The 22,044-nt window shown below is 40.9% G+C and overlaps 1 protein-coding gene across 1 annotated transcript in view; it reads left to right on the top strand.

Annotated features, from left to right (window-relative positions):
- The window catches only part of SCLT1 (sodium channel and clathrin linker 1), a 128,154-nt gene that overhangs the window by 97,360 nt on the left and 8,750 nt on the right, over window positions 1–22,044 (top strand). The window contains exons 18-20 of the mRNA XM_075287538.1: window positions 1,927–2,119; window positions 7,606–7,802; window positions 18,287–18,365. Of these exons, the coding sequence (XP_075143639.1) occupies window positions 1,927–2,119; window positions 7,606–7,802; window positions 18,287–18,365 (469 nt within the window). The remainder of the gene's footprint in view (window positions 1–1,926; window positions 2,120–7,605; window positions 7,803–18,286; window positions 18,366–22,044) is intronic.

Raw genomic sequence — 22,044 nt, 5'->3', positions numbered from 1 at the left:
GTTGTCACTTCAGCAAAATGTCCATTGCTACAAAATATAAAAACAAAAATGTCTTTGTTAGGCTTGGTTTACATCTGTTTTAGAAGTTCAGGCAGGAACCTCTGGCACAGAGTCTATGAATAATTCCAGATAAATAAGTTCTGCTCTTTTGTCTGGGGTATGATGGACACCAAAGTGGAAATGCAACAAACAAGTCAGTAGGATATGTCAGGCTTCAGAAGGGTTTGTAATGGATCCAACCTTTGCATCTAGTCCGTATTTATGCTCCTTACATAAAACTAGACCTCATCTTTAAATAATGCTAATAGTAAAGTAATGTATGCTTATCCAGGTGAGGAAAATGTTTGTTTTTGTACCGTGTTAGTCAGTTGGTAGGAAATATAAAAAAAAAAAAAAAAAAAAACTTGAGTCTTCAGTAGTTGATACCCTTTTTAATGGCTAACTAATAATGATGATAGATTACAACGTTTCGAAGCTCCCGGCTTCTTCTTCAGGTATATCTAAAAACAATTTCTGAAGGATGCATATTTATGTACAAGAGGGACACATAGGAATAGAATTCTAGGAGGGAGGGTAGAAGAAGGTTATTAGTTATACAACTAAACAATTCATCAGTTTGTGATGTTCTTATCAGTTCACAGAGTGTCTTTTATGGCTGGCTGTCTCAGTTCAGTGATTTCTGTAGGATGCCATGCCTGTTTAATGGTGTCTGCTTAGGACGAAGCTTACAAGGGCTCTTTCTTCTCCTCAGCTGAGATTCAAAATTTTACACAGTGAAGGTGAAGGAAAGGAGTAAGGGTATTTCCACGATGTGGAAAATGAAGAGGAACTCTTCTACATTTTCGCTGTGACCGGATGCGAGGGTAACAATTTCTGGAGTGCACCTACCATTCACAGAGTGCCCAATTCTGAGTGCCATGAGGTCTTCAAATGCCAGTACGTCCAGATACCCTTTAGAAGCAAGATGGGAGAGGATCCTCTGAAGAAAGCAATCTTCTCCTGTTAAATTCAGTTGTAGAGAGCTAGAGAAGGTTACCCTTGGCTAAAGAGCCTAAATTGTCTCCCCTTTATTAGAGGAGTGCAAATTCCAAGGGTAAAGCCATTCCCTTTTCAGCCAAAATGTCAGCTGCTGCCATAGTTCTGCCACATGGAAGCTTGGTGCTCACCTCCCTTGCAAATGTATTATCAGGGAAAGATGGCATTGATGCCACTGACCATTCTGCCGGGAATCTGGTGCTGAGATGGGAGTTTGCCAGTGGTCTTCTGAATTTTGCTGATGAGTGCTGTCCTGGAGCTGCGGACCAAACAAATGAGATGAAGAAGTGGCCAGAGAAAGAAGCGGTAGAGGCGGGAAGGCAGGCTGTGGTGTGATGTAGGCCTCCTCTGAGAATTCTGACCATGCACAATCTATGTAACACTTCAAGAAAATGTCTAGATGGCAGGTTCCCAAGTGGTGGGACCATACTCCTGTGTCCAATATAGTAGGAAAAACTGGGTCTAGAGTGGGAGCTAAAGCAATGTATGTATGCTCCTGTTGGGTTCCAAGTCACGTCCCCTCAGGGGGAAGAGTGTTAACCCATTCTTGTCCAATTGTAAGAAAAATAATTTGGGTACCCGGGTTATAAGCAAGAAATTTGAAAAGCATATAGAACACTATTCACCAAAGTTTGACATATTCACTGTATAATCCTGCAGTTGTAGTAATAAATGTATTGACAGATATACAGGCAAAAGTTAAGGTTGGACTAGATCAAATAGTGGCTTCTCTACTGTTCAATTCTGTTTCCATGTATGCCATATCGGGACCGCTGAGGTTTAAGTTCTTTAGCACCTATCTGACCTAAAAGGTTGAGTGAACGTAATACGTATTATTTGTGATAAGTTAATAAAAATTTCATGTAAAAATACATTGTTTTGTATTTTCAGTTCTGAAGAAGAGCTGTCAAGGTGCCGTGAAACTATAGTAAAACTGAATGAGGTTTTGGACTCTGAGAGAAAAGAGAGTAGCTCTGTAAGCGAGGAAAGGTTAAAACTTGTGCAGGAAAACGAACAGTTACGAAAAGATGTAGAAGAATGGAAAAAGTCAGCTACAGAGGCACAGCAAAAAGTCACGTTTCAGGTAATGTTCAGTATAAGGTTACGTTCACAGTGGAGTTATTTATCCCTGTCTTTGCTACAGATCAGTTTCTGGAGAAAATATTCAGCCTGTAGACCTTTCACATATTTTTATGACAAAGTAAAAGTCCAGCTTTGTGTGTTACTTGAAGAAACCTTTTCCTTTTTTGTAGATTATTTTCTATTGTGTGTTCGTTATCCTTTTTATTAGCTTCTTTCTCCATATATAGCATATATCAATGTCTAGTCGCTTGGGTTAAAACCATTAGCACCCTACAACAAACCCTAGCATACAGAGGCCATATCACTAGGTAGATTTGTCAGGTATACTGTGTATGTCTTAGGCAGCAAGGGACTGAAATAATTTGCTTCTGGTCACAAAAAGCAATTAAAAAGGTGTTCAGATTAGATTAGTGCGATGTTTAGCTCTGGCCCCCAAAGTAGAAATTATACTTAGCTACGAAAGCCTGTGACATCACAAGATTGTCACAGTACTCCAACTATCATAGATTAGGTTGGATGAAGACCAAGGTCTGTAAACTTATAACTCTACAGCAGGGGTCCTCAAACTTTTTAAACAGTGGGCCGGAGGCAGAGCACGTCGCACAGACACTAGGTAAAGTGAAGTGTGCTCCATGGCCTGGCCCGAGCTCCCCAGGAGCTTCATTATAAATGCACGCCTGCCGACGTTGTCGGCTGGGCCAGACAGAAGTGCTTGGCGGGCCGCATGTGGCCCTCGGGCCGCAGTTTGAGGCCCCCTGCTCTACAGTGTTAATCCAGCGGAAAGTAAAAAATCTAATAAGGAAATTAGTATAAAACCCTGGATCAGTTTGTCTTCACAAAAACCTAAAACCCGTCATGTGTAATGTTATTTTTTCCTTTCAAGAAAAGTATCCAGGCTATTCTTGATCTTGTCCAATGAATCCACCATCACCACATCCTGTGGCAGTGAGTTCCATAGCCGCGCAGCTCTTATAGTAAAGGAGGCCCATCTATGATGCTGATGAAATATTTTTTCCTCTAGGCACAAATGATGTTCTCTAGTCACTGCCCCAGGCCTGGGAGGAAAAAGATCACTTCAGAAATCTGATCCATTGACTTCCTATAAAACTGGGAGCCATATAGGAGATGAGGACTGATGTCTGTGCTGGCAGTCTTTGTACAACACTGTGAAATATGTTCGGACTGTGGTAGGCAGAGGAATTAAACATTAGCTAGGGATTGTTAGAAGGGTTTCTCTGTCGTGAATTTCTTTCTTGATCAAACTTTGGGAAGAAACAATGGACAGATTTACTTTGTCACATTTGTGAATCCAAAAATTACCCACCCTAAGCCAGCTTTTTATGTTAAAAAAAAAAAAACAAAAGTGGAAAAATACACTGGATATATTTCTGATTTGCGAAGACCATTGAAAGTTTTATTTCTGTATATTTCAGTACAGTAATTAGAAACTGAGTGCTTTCCATAAATTACAATGGAAAACGCCAAATGTATCCATGCAAATTACTTCAACAGACAGATGGCAAATTGAACAATACAAACACTCGGAGCTCTTGGAGAACCATTATATATTGTAATCGTATTAAAATGAATAGTATTTCTTCTTATCTGCTTTTTGTACAATTCTTTGAAAACAGACCTATTTCTGCACCTGTAACCATTACTATAAAGTAGAAGATTAAATCAGGATATCAAGAGACATTAAAGCTGCTTGGACTCTCGCATTAGTAAAAGTGCGTACTTAAAATGCCCAAGAGAGGACATGTTTGTTATCTGTATATTGGTATAGTGGTGGCAAGAGACGTCTCTAGCAAACTTGGGTTTACAAAACTAATTCATGGGGATGGAGTGGCTAATTCTTTATAAGGCCAGATCATATACTTTTGTTATATTTGGATGTATGCGGTGTAGCACCACGGACTATTTATGGCTAAAGCTGGGCAAAGACTTGAGATAGAAATTATCCGTCAGATGGAATACCAACTGGTTGAGAAGCATGACTCATATCTGATGGCACAGTGATGTGAAAATAAAGCACCGGTATTGGCGCTATGAAGTAGATCAATGTTCTTTGCAGGGCCCACATATATTTGTTATGGTGGTCCTTGTGCCAGCAGAACAGACAAGGAAAACACAGTTTGTTATGATGTAGGCTACTGTAACTTTTTGAGACTGAAATGTTACTACTGCATAAATGCTAAAAACCCAAAAGTTTGTATCCGTTCTTACAACTATTTGCCTCTATGTTACTTCAATCCTCTTTTATTCCTAGCGGTGGGGGGACAATAAAACAACACAGCACAACACAAAATTCTTAGTAAAGATGATTCACAATTATGTTATAGGAAATATACTGTACATACTTATGGAAACAGGCAGGATTGTGAGGTCCTCTTTGAAGTAGAACTCCCCCAAAAAATATTTTCTTCCCCCTTTATAAAGGTACATTATATAAATTGTAGTGAAGGTAATCTTTTTACATCTGGCTGTATTTGTACATATATTATCCAATTCATTTTGGTCCTTAACTGTGTTATGTAACTGACAGTCTGAATTTTTCCAACTAACACATCGCCCATGTTTGGATAGTTAGTTAGTTTCTTGATTTATGACTAGCCACCCTCTTAGAAATGAATTTGGAACCTGACTTCCTGTCCGCATATACCACACTGGAAATGTATCATACTTTGCACACCAATTGGGGTTTTGTGCAAAAAATGTTCCTTTTTTTCTTTTATGCTGTTCTTGCCAATCAATAGATCAGTGGTTGCTGGTAAGGAACTAGATGCCTTCACTAAGGTTTCTCCAAACCCTGGACAACTCCTAAAAGGTCAGCCTGTCCATAACACTTCAAGAACTTGGGTATCCTCAAGTACTGCCATAAAAATCATCAAATACTGTGATGAAACTAATTCTTATGAGAACCACCCCAGGAAAGGATAAGTTGTTTTAGAGTGGCCAGCCTCAGAAACTGCAAAATAACAGCATCTCAGATAAGAGCCTACGTAAATTCATCACGAACATCAAATACCAGCCATATATCAGCATCAGCTATTGAAGTATATCAATCCAACATCAATAACCTGATAAATCAATGTTTTGGAAGAAGTGATATTTCTACATAGTAAATTATTTTCTTTTAAGTAGTATAGAAAAAACAGACCCAACAATACAGTTATACATGCTACTCATTCTGAGTAACTGAATCATTAGTTGAAAGGGGGCTTATTCAGAATAATAGCAGAGAGGAAATAAATTGGTGAACTATCCAGCGCCGCCTTCATCTTCTTCAGGAACGTGTCTTCTTTGAGTCTTCTCCTGGGGGTTGGCTTCAAGCTTCTAGGCCTAGGGCAAAGCCGACTGCCCATGCCTGCCAGCCGCAAGAAAATGGCCGCTTACAATACTGTGTAAGCGGCCATTTTCTTGTGGCCAGCGAGCATGCGCAGTCAGCTTTGCCCGAGGCCTAGAAGTTTGAAGCCAACCCCTGGAAGAAGGCTCAAAGAAGACCTGTTCCTGAAGAAGATGGAGGCGGCGCTGGAGAGTTCTCTCGCAACATTGGGGACGCCCCCAGTGCTGTTTGAGCGCTGGGGCCCGACCCCAGTGCTGCGAGAGAACTCATTTTCATACCAGCGAAGAGTGGGATTTCCACGGAATGGCGGTGCGGAGAAGACATCTAAAGGTAGGAAACGAATAGCCTTTCTTAAGGCTCTTCCTACATGCTAAGCAGAAAAAATTCTGTTTAAATGATAGGATCCCTTTAAGGTAGCTCTTCACTGGGATCATAAAAAGGGAAAGCCGATAGTGCGCTGAATTCATTGCACTGTTGGCTTTCTAGCGGTGTATTAAACCGCATTTGCCCTAGGAGGTGAAAGGTCCTCTTTAAAGGAATAGATTTTTATCCACTGGATGTAAGCAGAATGAATGACAACAAGCAGAGATCTAGAAAATTATGAGGAATGGTGCCACATTTTGAGGACTGATGAAAATAAAATTGTTCTTTTTCGGTCTTGCGGCCACAGACAGTATTTCAGACAACCCCCCAGCACTGGATACAAGCCACAGTATGTTGGGAAGGCAGTGAAGCATGGTGATGCAAAAATCATGATCTGGGGATGCTTCTCATACCATGGTGTTAGACCCATTTATTGTATATGCATCATGGATTAGTTTTGATACATCAAAATACTTAAAACGTTATATTACCCTATTCCAATATAACAATGACACAAACCATACCAGTAAGCAAACAACATCTTGGTTACAGACAAACTGGATTAGGATAATGGAGTGGTCTGCCCAATCTCCTGACCTCAATCCCATAGAGAACTTGTGGGCTGGCATAAAAAAAAATGCAGTATATGAGGCGAAACCCTAAAACCTCTGTAAAGGATTAATACCAACTGGATACATTTTGTTGTATTGATTTGGAATTGCATCTCTAGAATTTACAGTGAATATGCCTTTATGCAAATGAAAGTTATGATAAAGATTTTGCATTTTATTTGCTTTTTTAAACTCCCTTCTATTTTTTAACACAACCATATGTTTTCAATATTAACATTAAACCTGAAAATACAAGAAAGCGTTCCCTTGTGGCTAACTATATAACTTGTAGAGAAACTAAAGATCCCAACATCCCCGTACGGATGCAAGTATTCTTCTTGTGTGAGTCCCTGGATGCCCACCTTGGAATGGCCTGGTTGGAGTTGAGCAGAAGAAAACCAGTGTTCCAATGCAAACTAAAAACCAAGGATCTTGCTCTACTTTAGCCTGTTGACAGAAGTATAGACCAGCTTGAAGTAGGATTCAGTATCTTTATTGATTTCTCACATATCGGTAACACATTTTGGAGTATAGAATTCCTTCATTAGTCCATACTGAAAGATACTGAACCCTACTAAGAGACTGAGTTAGCACAAGATCCCTGGCTCTTGGACTGCATTGTACATGGGTTTCCTCCAGTTTACAATGTAGAAAATAATAGTAAAATAAAAAAAAAAAACAAGATAAACCATGGAATGAATGAGAGTCCAAACTTCTTACTGGTGCTGTATGTAATATTTGTCTGGGAGTGTTATTTTAAATCTCTAGGCCTCCAGTTATGTTAGGCTCTAAAAGTCAATGGTCTATCCTTATGGGTGAATATTACTGACATTTTGATGATATAATATATATATATATTATATATTAATATATATATATATATATATATATATATATATATATATATATATATTATACATTCAATGACCACTATAAAAATGAATATGGTTTATAATGCAACCTGCTAAAAAACAAGTTACAAAATTATCAAAATAATCTTGGCCACTGTTGAACGTTATTAATATTTGACTGTGATGTCATGCTTCCATCCAGTTACATTTTCCATTGTGGGTGGAATAGCAGTTAATATAATATTCTGGTAAATGTATTTTTCCGTGGGTAGACTGTGCCACTTTGTCAGTGTATGTTTTTTTTTTATTCTTGTAGTTAAGCACTTTGGGACATGAATTTTCAGTAAAGGAACAAGGTTTCAAAGTACAGTTGCAGGAAATGGAAGATGGATGTCGAAAGTCTATAGAAGAATTAATGAAACTACTGATGGCTCAGCAAAAAGCAAGCTACAAGTGGAAAGAGGAAACAACTAACCTTACCAAAAGCACAGAGACCAGGCTGAGAAAACTGCGGTACGTATACTCATCACAAGTACATTACATGATACATCTTTAATGCAATTTCTTGCAAAATTTTCTTCTCACAGAAGATATAAAAGAAATTGAGAATTTATTAACATATAGTTTATTCTCATACAATTGTCATACACCAGGCACTCATGAGACAACCCTTTTAAAATGGGAAGGCTGGGGATCAGTTGCTCTATTGGGGTTCCACTTCTGGCGCCCCTTAATCAACCAATCATCTAGTATTACATGGCAGCTAATCAGTTGAATGTGTGTCGATGGTAATATAAGGATACCTCGAGTCCACTAAAACAGGAGCCAATATGGGCCCATGATGAAAAGTCCAAAGTGGGGAGCCTCCCTCTATGATGTTCATAAGCCCTACCAGGACGGGGATTGTCTTCGTAAAGAGAACCTCTCTTGTTAGTCCTTGGGCTATAACAGCTGATGTCTTATACCAACAAATAACCCACAAGTGACAGCCCCATTCACAACAGTGTACAGTTTCAAGCCAGTTGCATGGTAAAGTCTATTACATATATGATTACAGCAAGTGTACATAGGAACAAAATTGACACAATGTCCTTTAAGCCTACAATTGTACAGAAAAGTAGATGCAAAGTGTCAAATGCAGGTACTCTTTAAATTGCACCATTTCTGACTGTTTATATACCAGAGACACTTACAAGCCCAGTGGACACTGTGGTTTGGAAAAGTGATAGTGTAGGAATCTGTCTTTAAAGAAGGACTCTCACAAATAATGTTCTGGCTGTTGGCATCTTCTAATCCACAGTGCAGTTAATTTGCTGACCATGTGCTTTTTTTTGTGATACACCTTCAGTTGGGTCCCTCATTGTGTCATGTCAATTCATACATGCTCTTTGGGCACAGGAGACACCAGTTTCTCTATGCAAGTCTTTGAGTCTTCACTTGAGAATCTCATAGACTTCCATAGGGAAACAGATTTCCAGTCCACACAGCAGAGGCAGTATAACTATGTGAGTTAGACTGTCAGTCACACAACACTATGCAGAACAGATGTTATATTGCAGAAAAGTAGCACTGCTCCACAAAGCAACAATACTGCATTTCACCAATTGGCCTTTACTAAAAGACAAATCAGTATTACAAAGGGTCACAGCAGGTTCTACCTGCTCAGGAGACTGAGGGCCTTTGGAATCTAGGGGGCTATTCTTAGGGCCTTTTTCAACTCTTTGGTACCATCATTCATATTCTTTGTAGTGGCTTTCTGGGGGAGTTTGCATACCAGCCAAGGATAGAAATAGACTTGACAGGCTGATTAGAAGGCCCATCTCTGTCCTGGGGAGCCCCCTGGACCCAGAACAGATGGTGGGTGACAGAAGGATACAGTCCGTGGTGAGCTCCATGTTGGAGAACAACTTCCATCCCATGTATGAGACCGTGATAGCACTGGGCAGTGCTGTTAGTTACCGACTGCTTCACTCCAAGTGTGAGAAGGAGCTCAAGATCCTTCCTCCCAACCGTGGTAAGGCTGTATAATCAACATCAAGCTAAGCGAAGATCACTCCGCACAGAGAACTAAATGATCCTGAGTCTTTCTTTTTCTTCTGAGTTGCTATGACTCCTATTATCTTTTTTATATTTGCTATTCTGAGTTTGTATGTGTTCTTTCTTGAATATATTACTATATTATCCATGCTTCTGTAACACACTGAATTTCCCCATGGTGGGACTATAAAAGGATTATCTTATCTTATCTTATTGCTCTGTACAAAGAAAGAATACAATGAGATATTTCCACTACTTAGAGGTTATCCATTTTGGTCACCCAAAGTGTAAACTTTGTCAACCAATAGAAAAGCAATATGTCTCTCTGACTAAAGTGCTATGATATGGAGCAGATAGGGGGATTTATGCAAATATTGTCACGAGTCTCCCTTCCCAACAACTCACTAGACTGATGAAGTTTTATAATAATCGTTTATGGCTCATTTCAATATTCATTATACATGTTAGAATGAGAAAAAAAACATCTCAATGCCTGAATATTGCTTTTTTGTCTGGTTACTTTGCTCTACCCTTCTAAAAAAATAAAAAAACAACAAAAATTTAGCAACAAGCCATAGGTACCCCAAAATTGTATTAAAAAAATACAGCTCATTCTGCAAAATAAGAAGACTTACACAGCTCAATAGATTGTAAAGGTGACAGAATATGGCGATACAAAGAATTATTTTTTTTTGTAAGTATTAAAACATAAGAATTACTATATAAATTTGGTACCTCTATAATTGTAGCGACCCACAGAATAACTGACATAAAAATGTAATCTGTAAAAGAATAGCTCAGTTGCTTTTTTTTTCCAATTCCCACCCCATTATCGTGGTGCTAGTGTGACTATTGTGAAAAAAATTGTCAGGGTTGAATTTAACTATTCACAAGCTGTCATTTCATTGAAAGCAGCGCTCCTCACTGTAGTCACTTTAATATCCACATAGTTAGAGCTAGCTCCAGCTATTTGTGTAGCTGAACCGCTCTAAGAGAGATGGAGAGAATGTAGAAAAGTTCTTGGAAAAGTAACTTGAGGTATTTATTGAGTTAGCGGAAAAGCTAGAAACACTGCAAGAAGGGTCCCGTAGTGTCAGATCTCCTAGAAGTGATGTGTGTAACCTAAGCTTCAAATTTCCCCTATTAATAAATTGTGTTTTGCCAAGTCAGCGACTTTAACATGAGCTTAATTTTAGCCGAGTGAAAACCGTACTACTCCAGAATATGTCACCATGATCTAGCGGATTCTATTTTTATTCTGCTTGGCAAATATATTTCTGTTTTGCCAGGGAACCAAAGTGAAGCAAATAATTAATAGCGTGGCACAAGCGCGCGCACACTTCATCTGTATTTACAAATATGCATTGCATACACATTTCTTTCATTCTCCGTGCCCTTTAGCTGACATTTTTGCTGAGACTTGAAGCTCATCCAAGTGCTTTGCTTTTCCAAGGTATGCTAATTAAAAACTTGCTCAGCAGAATTTAATGTTGCAGTGTTATTTATACTGCCGGAGAACGGCTTCAGCAAATAGTGACCCTCCGTAGTGCTGCTAGTTCAAGGGAAATATCCTATAAGCAGCTGTTATGTGTTTAAACTCCATCATTATTCAGAATGGACTCAGAGCCGCATTTGGAGTTTTGTTTTCCGCTGGATATAGTATTTGAATATAAGTGCACGGATGTGTCTTTTTTTTTTTTTTTTTCCCCTTTTTTTTTTTTCCCCTCTTTCCTTGTTTATGTGCTGACAGAAGATCTGTAAATCTTTCAGAGACTAAGCTGGAAGGTTGCCCAGATTTTTAAATTGGTATGGGAGAAGCAGTCACTCTGAAGAGTTAGCAGCCTAATAGAAGCCGTATCTGCAGTACATTGAGGCAGACAGAGCAATCTATTGTCATTGGGTGCTTCTGTGCCATCAGCTTCTTGGCGTTTTGCAAATTGAGGCACCTCTTCCCGCATCAGAGTGATGATTACATGGGTGTTAATGTACAGGATGTTTCACGTCTTCATGCTAGCTGGTGTAGTCGTCCAGTACTGTATTCTCAAGAATATCTATAGATGTCGAATCAGCCGCTAGCTATGTACTGTATATGGAAGATTAAATACTGTCACATGAAGCACGACTAGGAAAGAATGCTATAAGTGCAAGTAGGTGGAGGGGTTAGGTTTCACTGACAGAGTTGACAGCAAGTGTCAAATTTATGAACAATGTTTCTGCCACAATTCCCCTGTTTTGTACATTGTATGTTTTTCAGAATTATAATGCATTTTTTTAACAAATCTTTACACATTTCTCCCATAATGTATGTCAGGAGGGACCACTTGTTTACCACTGTGTGTGTGCTGATCTATAGTAGGGTTGCATCATATATTCCTATAATGACTGACATTTGGATCAGTAGAATTGTGCAGGACTGATTGTTGACGTCTGACCTTATGAATATATTACTTTATAGTTCACAATTCTACAGATTTCAGACAAGAAGTTATCTATAGTCATATGGGTATCCTTATGGCAAATCAAGTTTAGCTATAAAGCCTTTCATTTTACAGTCTCATCACTCAACATGCAGCACAAGAACAGTGATGTGAGGTGTGCAGACCTCAGCTTTATCAGAGATCTATACGTGTCAGGTGCATCAGAGATGATGGACTCGTATCTCTATAACTATTAAAATTTTTATATGAATGCCCCCTGAGTGGACAGATTAGGGTATCATAGTTAAAGGGGCTGTGTAAGTGTTCATCCTCTCTGCTATGACATGACCCATCGTACTTGAGCAGAAAGAGAAGTGCTCCAGGAGCTAAAGGACCGCCCCCAGTGCACTAACTGCCTCATTTGCATAAGACTATAATGTGGTGTGACATCTGAATATGCTTGCAGGTTATTGAACTCCATATTTTGGTATTATGTCCCTTTTTCCTCTCTTCCTCCCAGATCACTTAAGCATGGGATTATGCTGTTGGGGGTTTAGTTTTCAGTTTGGTTACCAGTTTTAATCTAAGGGTCCATTCACATGGAGTAAAGTGGCACTGATTCTGGCACGATAACTCACTAGGGTTGGTAGGGTTGAGCGATCGTGTTCGGAAAAGATCTGATTCCGAGAAAATTTCACGATCGCGATCGGAATTCCGAACATGATCTTTTTAGGTGGGATCGAGATTGGTGCTATTTCCCACAATGCTTTGCTTAGCCTTCACACTGAGTATACGCTCCGCTGTGGTTCCATAGGAATGAATGGAAGCTGCTCCGGTGCCCGGTGTTCTCCTTCTTCTTCGCCTCGCTGCTGCTCTTTTCACCTCGCTGCCCCGCCTCCCAGGTTAGTGTTTAAAGTACCCACCCACACTCTCCTAACCCGCCCACACTCTCCTAATCTGGGAGGCAGGGGGCAGCGAGGCGAGAAGAGCAGCGTGGAGCAGCAGCGAGGCGAAGAAGAACACCGGGCACCGGAGCAGCCATCTCTGCAGGTAAGTGGACACCAGGGGGGACTAAGTAGCCAGGGGATTAAAAAAAAAAAATCCTCTGGCTACTTAGTGATTCACTACACAGCATGGATTCTAACAATTAAAGCGTTCAGTTGTTAGATTCCATGCTGTATAGTGAATAGGATTGCTTTTAAAATCCGATCTCCGATTAATAAAAAAATCCCATTGACTTGCATTGGGATCGAGATCGGGTTCGAATGAAAAATGATCGGAAACCGGATTTTAAAATCGATCCTGAAAAGTCAAGATTGGCTCAACCCTAGTTCTGCGTGGAAAACAGAACCCATTGAAGTCAATGGGAGCCTTTTTATCAGCGTTGATTCTGCCGCAAGTTATCGTGCCAGAATCAGCGCCACTTTACTCCTTGTGAATGCCTCCTAATTCTTATATTGTTGTTTTCCCTTTCCCTTGCACATTGCCTTATTATCTATATAGTAGTAAACCTTTGGTTACTCAAGAAGTGCTCTGTGCTTCAGATAACTATCTCTTTTGATTCTTCCTGAGCTGCTGGTTGTACTGATATTATATGTACCATACCTTCTTCATAGTTTACCTTATGGCATTAGAATTTCATTGGTTGTGTATTTTTGCATGGTGCTATTGTAGAGCTTTTAATGTTTGTTATTTCTATTAATAAAAAGTTATTTACCGAAATACTTATTGCATTGATTCCCCACCACTTATGCTCTAGCATTGCCCGTTTCCCTGATGGTCTCTGCTTTCTGGTTCAACAAAGCCACTATCTGCAGTGGTGACATGCTACAGACGGTGATAAGCTGCAGTGGTGAAATGGCCCATGTCAGGAGAAATGGAGCAGGAAGTAGTGGCCATGTGTGGGAGTGGCGGGCAATCATTGCAGTGAGAACTACTATCTGATTTTATAACATTTTAAGCTGTTTTTAATTTCTTCAATCCTCAGGGTAAGGTATAAATTGCAGATATGTGACCACCGGGAAGTACAGTGCTTGACTATGTCCAGTGGTCCCATTAAAATTAATGAAGCAGGGGCACACCTGGCAGACCACCTCTCCATTCGTGATGGAGAGGAAAGTGTACAACAGTTAATCCCCCACTATTCTGCAACAGAATTTGCCTGTGGTGGAAAAATCGCAACATTTTATAGTACAGGCAAAGTGGATGGGATTCAAGCGAATCCCATGCCCACTTTGCGGTAAAAACCACTCTGCAGACACGCTGCAATTTTCAAAACGGTGCAGTTTGGAAATTACAGCATGTCAATTATATCTACGGAAACGGCAGCGATTTCCCCATAGATATAATCGTGACAGAAAGTCCGTGGAGGAAAACTCTGTGAACTTTCTGTCTAAAGCGCTGCGGGAAGAACCGCGATGCATTGCCGCCACAGTTTTTCCTGCAGTGCTTTATTGCTGCAGTGTATCTCGTGGGGCCTTAGCCTTAAACAATAGTTCTTGACCATATGTTTAAAACTCCCTATATATAACACTGGAGATGAATTCAGTAAAAAAAAAAAAACATGCCTTAAAAAAAACAGAGATGACTTCTATGTGAAAAAAAGAAAAAAAGAGACACGTCAAGCTTTGAAAAGACAGGATTTTAGTCATTTTCCTTCAGTGATGCTACTTGGAATCTCACGGCTTAGTTCTGTGAATTGTCATTGTCATCTGAGCTCCCACGATGCATTGTCCTCAGCTAACAAGTCGTCAGCAGGATGTTGTAGCTAGCTTTAGATGTGAATGGAGAAGGAAAATGCGTGTAACCCAGGATCACTACAAGATGAACATTTTATGTAAATTGTAGTAATAGGTATTGCAAAATTGTGTTTTATATGTGGAATTCACCAGTAAATGCCTTTCATGTCAGCTGGTAATCTTCATCTTTATAGTTCCCTATTATCTGTGGGGCCCCTATTTCAGTGCTGTTACCATCGAAAAGCAAACTGAGTTCGTCCTGCAAGAAGTTATTTCGCTTGTGTTCCAGAAGCCCAATGTCACGATATAAGGAGCATGCTAATGCTGCCCGCTCTCATTTCTGTATTTACTTTCGAAAGTCTTACTTTTTCATATTCCCGATCTGCGTGTGCGTTTTGCTTGGCAGCTGTCCTATCTTGACAAAAGAATATCATTAAAGACTTTTTCTGCTGGTTGAGTAAGACAGCTGCAGGTACTGGCACAATACAGAAATCCATAATCACGGAGAGTAACTAAAGCATATTGCCGTTTTTTCACTAGAACAAAACACATCTGGCACAAGCTCTGTTAATTTGTTATCTGTGCATCATGAATAATGCACCAGCTACAGCTGGCACATCCCAAACCTATTTGCCAAGCTATGAAATAGAGCGCATTTTATTTCTCAGTACCTTTGTCTGTGTTAAATGTCTAGCTTTCCTAAACTCCTTAATCTGTATCATCCACAGCTCGACCAGCGCTGCCTTCTTCAGGTGCATTTTTACCTTCAAGTAGCTTTTTATATTAAGACTTTTAAACAGCTTAAAAGCATTTTGTTTATTCGTCTTTCAGGAGCAGCAATATTTGCAGCTACTCAATTCCCAGATTTGGAACGTTTTACAGCTTCTCCGGCTTCTTACAGGTTGATTACAGTAATGCTTTTCAGTCTAGATTTCACAGCCTTATAAAAACGGCATATAAAATGCAAAGCAACTTAGCAGGCAGCACCACTCATATTGTTTCCCTAGCAAAATCATATGAAAAATAGGCAAGACAAGAACTGCTGAACATTATTTCGGTCACATTCATTGGTTGACGGTTTTATTTCAAAAGTCCAAATTCATTTGTACGTTCTGGAAAGAAATAAAGTGAAATGAAATCTGAACAGCATCTCATAAAAACTGCATAGAACAAGTGTAAACTTAGACATAGTTTTATAAAGACTGAAGTAAAGCTGTGCTGGAAACATGGCATATTGAACACCAACCTTTTCTTGCTCTGTTTGAAGTGTTTGTGTGGTGCAGTTGTTATGATGCCCTATTTCATATGACACTCTAAACAGAGTCCCAAAATGGAGATAAACAAATACAAAAATCACATTATAGCTATTAGCTTGCTCAGAAAGTGAAAAAAGAGTCTTAAAGAAAATCCATTATCCACATTGGGACCTATTAGATAGGAACATCACTGTGGTCCCCTAGAGCACTCAGACTGGTGAGGAACAGTCCCCTGCCAATGGCAGCTTGGAAACAAAATGGAGACTCTAAAGCAGAAAACTGCACTGACAGTGCCAGCCTTGCATTAGCAGTTTAGTCTCTGCGACTGAAGTCCCTGGTCTGTCACCCAGGAACTGTTCAGCCCGATTCTGCGGGCTGAATGGTATAATATGGAGGTAGAGGCATCATAGACTGCTGCTGGAGGTAGAAGGCCCTTCTCTTGCTTCCATACTCTATTGTGGGGATGTTCCTGACAGTGTATGAGAGGTAAAATTGGGGAATGATTTGCTGCAGGTTTGGAAGGTTTTAATTTGGGGAGATGATTTGGGTAGCCAGTGTGCTAGAGGTGGAACGGGGGAGACTGTACAAGCTATTAGGAGAGGGGAAGGTTGGGGGCCAATGTTGCTGTGATGCTGTACTGTGGTGTTTGGAATTTTTACTGAGGTATCTTATGCTATACAGTGGTATATGTTTAGCACTGCTGGGATGAAATAGTGTTGCACTTTTGGGAGGTATTGTCTGCTGGACACTGATATTTGGCACTGGCTGAGACTTATTTTGTGGTGTTTGGTGCTATGCAGTATTATGTGCGCTGTAATGTGCCACTAGTGAGGGCATTATGTGTACAGCCCAGTGGCATTTGTGCGGCACCTGTTGTAATATTTCTTTCTTGCTGTTGAGGCTTCTGCAGCACAATAGATTGGCTGGTGAGGCCTGAGTCGAGAACGTTTGAGAAATGCTGGTCTAGAGTGAGAGGGACTCTTTATAACCATTATTATTATTATTATTGAGTCCTGAATAAAAACCCTACTGACCTCAATTGCCTTTTTATTCCCTGTTCCAGTATTTGCAGATGGATCTTCTACAAAACAGACAACCTCTTTAAATGAAACCTCCATCTTTTAGAAACTTGTGCACATTAGATAATGCATGAAATACAAGAGCTCTATGAAACTGGTCACCAAACAGACTTCTACAGCGCACAATGATCGGCCAAATGAATGTTCACACGTTCTTTACTGATCATTGCCCTATCTAAATATGGTGACTAATCAGCCAACAAAGAGGCAAATGCTTGTTTGATGTAGAGCGCATCATTTCTGCAGGCGATAAAAACAACAGTTGTGTGTAACAGATCCCGTCATGTTAACAGAGGAGGACAAATAATCATATTACTGATTCCCACCGTCCCATGGCTGCTTCATTTATAATATAATATTAATATAATCACTTTGCCTTACTAGGACTGCTTTGTCCTAGCATATTGGAATATTTATGTATAAGGCTCCGGCCTCTTAGTAATTCTTGCCCATGTAGGTGTGCTGAATCACAGATCTACTCCAGTAAGGAACTGACATAGATTTTCCAACGTAAGTTGTAGTAAATCTGGCAGACCGGGCAAGTCTGGGATACCAGATATGATACCATCAACTCCTTACCATGGTTACTCATATTGAAGACAAGTTCAGCCTTTATATCATTTTGCATTGATGAAGCCCCGTCAGACATGGGTATATTCTTACTTGCAGAGGCAAATACCTTATAGCAGTGTAGCGGTCTATCATAACGCCATGCTCAACCCAATGGGACTCTTTATTAAGAACAGATTGCTCTAATACAATCTATTTCTTCTCTCCTTGTAAGGGCTGGCTCTATGTGATCTCCATGTTCTGCCACACGTTATTTCTGTAAGGAGGGTGTTAAGATATTCCAGCCACTTGGACGTATGTAATTAAACTTCAAATGAGATTCACTTTCACTTATATTGTAGCTGATATATTTTGACTTCTGTGCACTTCAGGGCATTTACCAGAGTACACCATAAAAATGCTGTCAGCAATAATATACACTGCGTCTCTTTCCATAGATTTATAAATGAAGGTTATCCTTGTTTCAGCATTATAAAGTAATTCACAGTTTTCATTATTTTGTGACTCATTTAGGCAAAATGGACTTGGCATTTGATTAAACCCGTGTCTGCTTTCTGCCACAGGACCATTTAAATAGTTTGTTATAGAATGAATTGCTTTTATTGCTGCTCCACTAAGTGGGATTATGATCATCAAGTGACCTCTAAATGAATCTGCAAACTTTATCCTCATGAGTCATCGCACGTCGAGGGTAAAATACTGGGGGATCAAGAGGCATTACAGAAGATTTACACTACAGCTGCACGCGCAGATATGTTGTATGGCTTCAATATCGTAATGATATTATTAGCGCTTGAAATTATGGGATGATTAGTGGTTGAGTGGTTAGCACTTGAGGAAATAAGGGTTAAAATAATATCCACTGTATAATACATTGGCCCGTATTTCTTGCTATCACAGAAGTCAATTGAACGATCAGAAGAGACACAGTCAAGAACTAGTCTCTCAGCTGGAAACCACCCATGAGAAGAACGTTGAGGTAAGAGGGTTTATTACATTTATATACCAATTTTGGGAGGGGTTGTGGTATTTTTTTTTTTTGTATGATCAGGGTTAATTTTATACAGTCAAGAAATGAATAATTGAAATTGGGAAATTTTCTTTATTAGAATTTTTTTTTTTTATTGACCTGGGACCGCTGGAACTGGAGGTTCTGTCACCCACAGGAGCCAGCACAGAAATAAATCACTGATAAGTTGCCGGGGATATCTTCTCAGTTTTCTTTAAGAAAGTCCATTGAGTTTGAAGTATCCTCCAGCAGTGAAGACTATCAGCTTGAGTCCACCATTAGTGTAAATTGTAAGGTTGTTTGGTCAGAAATCTGAGCTGCTGAGATCAAGGCCTTACACACATCATGCAACAAACCCTCAAAGTCAGTAATAAATTGTAAACTGATTTCTATTTATGCTAGATACACACACACACACACACACACACACACATATATATATATATATATATATATATATATATATAATTTTTTTTTTATTTTTTTTTTCTCTGACAAAATATACCACGAAGTTTCCATAGAACTGATTTAGCATTGGAAACTTTGTGGTATATTTTGTCAGAAAAAATTATTCTTTTCTCACTTATCTGGCTGAGGGTCCGAAGAAGAGAGTTGCTGGAGAGAGACAGACAGACACAGGGAAGTGTCTTATTACCTCTGTGCTGAATCCATAGCTGCACTGGTCAGGACTGCTCAATAATGTCCTGCATGCTGCAGCTACAATTCTCTACACTTGTGATAGGGGAGCAGGATTTTTTCTTCTCTGTGTGCATTGTACATAAAACATCATAGCAGCTAGTCTCCACCTCCAGCTTTGGAACAACTTAGAAATATAGGTAGAGATGAGACAAATTGCTAAAAAATGTGAGATACAGGCCATATAATGGTCAGAAATCAAAATATACCTCCTGTACACATGAAAGCCTATTCTGAAAAGTCACCTGAAACAACTGCTACGATCCAAGGAACATATTTCTTATCTTGTAAGTGTGACTTCCTCAGTAAAGCTGAAGAAACTTTCCTACACTGTGTTGTAGCATAGACGGAGTGCCACGTTTGTGTTGTCAGCCAACTGTGACAAGTTGTGGATGGAAATGAAAATCCCTGCAAGCTGATATATCTTTTCACACAGTGTCTAATAGAATTTGAGGTTTTCATTTTTCAAGTGTTATCATTTTCATAGAAGTTCTAATAAAACAGATAATTTCCTTGTGAATGTGTTAGATTTAAAAAAAATGCATATTATTAGGGATTTACAGAGTAATTCTACCCATTCAGTGTGAATGTTACCAATGTGGTTATGTGGGAAGATCTGCCCTGGCTAGATTTTTTGCCACAGCATTTAATAAAACACTTACTGTAACATGCCATGTTTCTGTACTATAATGACCTTCCATGTTACACATTCTTGTAGGTATATATAATGTTAGGAATTTATAGTATTGATGATGTGGTTCTCCCCACCTTTGTTAGCTTTTTTGATGGATCTCTCCTCATTTAAATAAAGGGAGAGCCTTGTCAATAGCGCCAGAACTGGCAGAAGCCAGAGTGGAGTCATCCCCATGGCACACTTCTTGTTCTCAGCTCATGTTTTTGTATGCTGTTTTCTGTAAGAAGAGAGCTTGTTGGTATTTCATTCTGCCCATAGTTCCCTTTAGCATGAAATCTCAGATCCGATCAGGTATTTGTGCTAGGTATATTGTGTGTATGTACAGTGTTGGCCAAAAGTATTGGCACCCCTGCAGTTCTGTCAGATAATACTCAGTTTCTTCCAGAAAATGATTGAAATCACAAATTCTTTGGTATTATCTTCATTTAATTTGTCTTCAGTGGAAAACCACAAAAAGAATTGTCAAAAAGCCAAATCTTAATAATAAAAGGTGAAAGTATGTGTGTTTGGATATATGGATGTTTGTTCCTCAATCACACCTAAAGGGGCAAACAAATTTACCTGAAATTTAACACATACATACCTTGGGTCCCAGATTGAAAGATAGGCTACTTCGTATCCCCGTACTCCATCGGGATTCACATCCGCCGACGGTGATTCTCTGAGATGACATCATCCCAGACACTTCAGCCGCAGGACCTGAGATGACGTCATCCTAGGCCCTTCAGCCGCTCACCCCATTGGCTGGCGCTTCTCTGTGTGGGTGGAGCTATCAGGCGCACAGCAAAGAAACCAACATGGCGTCGCTGTGCGCTCCATAGCGGCTGTGCCACGAGGGAGACGTGCAGGGCTCGCCGCCGGATCACCCTATGCTGCCGCAGCCAGGGAAAGGCTTGCCTGTGCCGATGTCAAGAAAGCCTGCTGTCCCGCACCACCTGCGGCCTACAAAGTCTGCAGGTCAGTCTGGGATCTAGCACTCAGCCACACTATGTCTGCGTTCACACACAGTCATTCCACACCAGGACACTACATGTCACGCCAGTGGAGTTAGGCTATTTTAGGGAGGGGGGCCTGCTAAACAGGGGGGGGGGTGTTGGGGGTACAAGGGGTGCCCCACAGGTGCGGGGCCATAGGAGGGGGGACTGCATGAAAAAGGGGGGGGGGGAAGGTTAATCTGGGGTGCCACGGAAGAGAGGGGGGGGCCTGGAAAAACAACGATGGCGCGGGAGGGTCAATATGGACACACAAGCCGGCCACTCAGCGACACGAATAAAATGGCGGGGTCGCAGGTGGGGGGGGGGGGAGGGGGCCGGAGTCGCAGGGGAGGAAAGAGGGCCGAGGTCGCGCAGGAGGGGTGATGGAAAGGAGGCCCGGGGTTGCGGGGGGTGGTGGAAAGAGAGGAGGGGGGTTACAAAAGGGACACCATGGCGGAGCCACAGCCTGCGCTTAAGGAGGGTCGCGCAAACCAGGAACCCTGCCGCGGAGGAAGTCGCGGGTACTAGGAGGGGAAGAGGGCACGTTCCTGGGGGGGCAAAGGGGCACGGGGTAGGTGGAAGGAGTGACCACAAGGGGAAGTGGGTAGGGATAAAGGGGGGTGGCGGCTGCCAGGAAGGAGAGGAGGTAAACACTTCCAGCGGGCCGCACGGGGTTGGTAACACGGGGACAGGCAGCATGAGGAAGGGGGAAAAAGGCGTCCCGGAGTAGGTAACATGGAAGAAGGGGGCATGGTGTTAGGGGGGAAGGGGGCCCATTTATGGGGAACAAAGGGGCACGGGGTAGCTGGAAGAAGTAACCACAAGGGGAAGTGGGTAGGGAGAAAGGGGGATGGCGGGCAGCAGGAAGGAGAGGAGGTAAACAGTTCCAGCGGGCCGCAAGGTTGGCCCCGAGGGTCCATGGACCCTCAGGTGTAGGAAGGTTCCACTGCGGACACAAGACAAAGGAACAAGCCTGCGCTCCGCTCCAGGTGCGTCCCGCAGGGGGTCAGGGTTCCGCAGACGAAGTCGTGGGTAAAAGCTAGTTGGATATAATTCCACACCAAACATAAAAAAGGGGGTGGACAAAAGTATTGGCACTGTTTGAAAAATCATGTGATGCTTCTCTAATTTGTGTAATTAACAGCACCTGTTACTTACCTGATGCACCTAACAGGTGGTGGCAATAACTAAATCACACTTGCAGCCAGTTGAAATGGATTAAAGTTGATTCAACCTCTGTCCTGTAACCTTGTGTGTACCACATTGAGCATGGAGAAAAGAAAGA

The sequence above is a fragment of the Leptodactylus fuscus genome, chromosome 1 (genome assembly GCF_031893055.1).
Source record: "Leptodactylus fuscus isolate aLepFus1 chromosome 1, aLepFus1.hap2, whole genome shotgun sequence".
In the NCBI taxonomy this organism is placed as follows: domain Eukaryota; kingdom Metazoa; phylum Chordata; class Amphibia; order Anura; family Leptodactylidae; genus Leptodactylus; species Leptodactylus fuscus.
The sequence above is the reverse complement of the archived record's forward strand: the minus strand, read 5'-3'. Positions and strand labels throughout refer to the sequence as shown.